We start from the raw sequence: 2,429 nt of genomic DNA on the forward strand, positions 1-2,429 counted from the left end.
AAATGACTAATTCATTGCACATTAAGACATTTAGACAGCTAGGGCATTAGCCTGTACTGCTGAGTTGGCAAAAATGATTTAAAAAAAAGCAGAGTGAAAGGGGAGAACGCTTTGTAAACCTCACTGTGTACTTTGAGAAACATTGCTGAAAGAAGATCAACTTGATGTGGCCAATCCTCTTTTTCCTTTATGGAAATGTAAATAAACTAGTACTTTTATGACATGTGGTACCACTCCCCATCTCTGTGTTGTTGAGAACAGATTGTTGCTTTCAACCTAATTGCTGTCTGTGGGTACCATCAGTGAGTCAATCAGTGTGCATATACTGCCCCCTATTGGTATAAAATGGAACTGCAGCAAAGTGATATTCCGAGTTAAGGTTGTAGAAGGACACCTAGTGGCACAGTCATTTATGGCAGAGAAAATGTTACCAAACTGCCCCTCGTGTGGTGTGAAAAGACTCAAAGATTCAGAGAACATTATGTGAAAAGTGTGTTTATTGATTGAAACAAGGCACTTTAAAATGAGACCGTATATCATCTCTGTTCATAGCTAGTAACGCAGCATGACATTAACTTCCAAATTGGTGAATATATGCTTTTGGTCAGTTTTAAGTGTTATCATCCAATGATATCCATTTATCAAAGAGTAGTAATCTATACAAAGATTTTCGTCCCTAGTGTTTCTTTAGGGCTGGGTGTAGCGCAAGTAATTCTTCCCAGAAGGCACCTCTTTAGTGGTCACGCCGTTTGGGAAAAGAGCAGCAGCTTCAGCATCAGAGAGTGAAGGAATGACCATGGCTTTGTCACCAAGCTGAAAGAGAAAGGAAAAGTTTTTGAAGAGGAAGGTCTAGTTTTGATAACAGTCCTACAGGAGGTCTTCACAGCCGCCTCATATTGCTCCTGTGTAATTTGGCTTTTGGTTATTTTCTTCAGTGTTCCCAGTTAAAATAAGGGCACATACAGTGCAGTTATACTGTGTTTGGAAGAAAAGCTTGATTTGATATAACAATTATCTCTTGCTCCTACACTTGCTGCTGCAACAAAAACAATTTCCCAAATTGGGATCAATAAAGTACCGTCTTATCTTATCTTGTAGCTTTGCACTTAAGGGCTGGTAAATTCATTTAATGCATGCTAAAAAAACTTTTTGAAGATTGTTTTCTGGAGGCTTGAACTGTTGTGTTGAAGGCTTTGACTGATTGTTAGGTCTATACTGTATTTAACCACAACCAATGTATTGAAGATAGCATATGTGACATATATGACACTCTTAAGACTGTACGCTAAATATAAAGCTTAAACAAGGAGACTGTTAGCTTTTTTCTTAGCCCAAGCTCGTGAATCACACAGTTTAGCCATTTACCTTCCAGTCGACAGGTGTGGCAACCTTCTTCTGTGCCGTGAGCTGCAGAGAGTCGATAGCTCGGAGCAACTCATCAAAGTTCCTTCCTGTGGTGGCGGGGTAGAGGATGGACAGCTTCATCTTCTTGTCAGGGCCAATCACGAAGACCTGAAGTGGGTTAAAAATGCTGGAGGGTCAATGTTACATACGACAAATGCTTTCTTTTAAATTAGGTGACAAAAACAAATCTTATAAATAAATAAAAAATGCACTATATATTTTTTTGATTATATTTCCTTCAATCCGTTTAGAAGTACAGAAACAGTTATTGTGATAGCGATTTGTATTCCATATGAGGATTTCTAAACCCAAGCTGTTAAGATGCAAACACTGTGTGACTAATAGTCAATCAACAGCCTGTTTTGCACAAAGCCATCATTTAGCTCTGATGCTTCACCATCAGAAAATAGGTTTGTCCGCTGCAACAAAATTAGACAGAAGAGACCAAAACCTTTTACAGAACAAAAAAGTTTGGTCAGGACAGGATTCTGAAAAAGGCAAGTTTCACTGGCATTCTGCATCTTTTTGGCCATTTTTTTGTATGTAATAAAAACACATGTCCAGAACTGATTCAAGATGGAGGACAGGTTTCTTACGCAGCGAGCAGTGAGGGGCAGCCCATCGCTGTCTCTCTCATCGGGGTCCAGCATGCCCAGCTCGATGGACAGCGCTCTGTTGTGGTCAGCGATGATGGGGAATGGCAGAGTTTTTTCAGTTGAACTGCTGACTGCCATCACATCCTGAAGACACAGAAACACAGTCAGGCTAAATCTAAATCTAATCTAAATCATGATATTATGATCCTACGTGGATATTCTCACAATCCTGGCCATCAGTGCAGCTCAGGTTTGATAAGTGACCAGAGAACGTTAATCTTTAACTCGGGGGTTGACATTGGGATATGTTTTTTTTAAATCCTCTGGAGCAGAGAGAGGAGCTGTGGATTATTGTTATAGATTAGTGCATCAGTGTTTCTTAGGATCAAAGACACTAAACTAACAACTTAAAATGAAAATGTTTAGTTT

General features: G+C 39.4%; 1 protein-coding gene across 1 annotated transcript; it reads right to left on the bottom strand.

The window, feature by feature from the left end:
* Nucleotides 1-479: 479 nt before the first annotated feature.
* On the bottom strand, nt 480-2,172 carry LOC104954109 (peroxiredoxin-6-like). Its single transcript, XM_010781163.1, has 3 exons — nt 2,001-2,172; nt 1,366-1,512; nt 480-813 (listed from the first exon to the last, which is right to left on the bottom strand). The coding sequence occupies exons 1-3, from the start codon at nt 2,136-2,138 to the stop codon at nt 688-690; spliced, it is 411 nt and encodes a 136-aa protein (XP_010779465.1). The 5' UTR covers nt 2,139-2,172; the 3' UTR covers nt 480-687.
* Between the last annotated feature and the right edge of the window lie 257 nt (nt 2,173-2,429).

Source organism: Notothenia coriiceps, unplaced genomic scaffold, assembly GCF_000735185.1.
Source record: "Notothenia coriiceps isolate Sejong01 unplaced genomic scaffold, NC01 NC01_scaffold00022861, whole genome shotgun sequence".
NCBI lineage: Eukaryota > Metazoa > Chordata > Actinopteri > Perciformes > Nototheniidae > Notothenia > Notothenia coriiceps.

Excerpts from the sequence above, each read along its gene's own strand:
- LOC104954109 (XM_010781163.1), bottom strand. The coding sequence starts at position 2,138 with ATGGCAGTCAGCAGTTCAACTGAAAAAACTCTGCCATTCCCCATCATC. Across the intron at positions 1,513-2,000 it reads TGCCCCTCACTGCTCGCTGC|GTCTTCGTGATTGGCCCTGA; the intron begins GTAAGAAACCTG and ends AACCCACTTCAG. Across the intron at positions 814-1,365 it reads CCACACCTGTCGACTGGAAG|CTTGGTGACAAAGCCATGGT; the intron begins GTAAATGGCTAA and ends TTTCTCTTTCAG.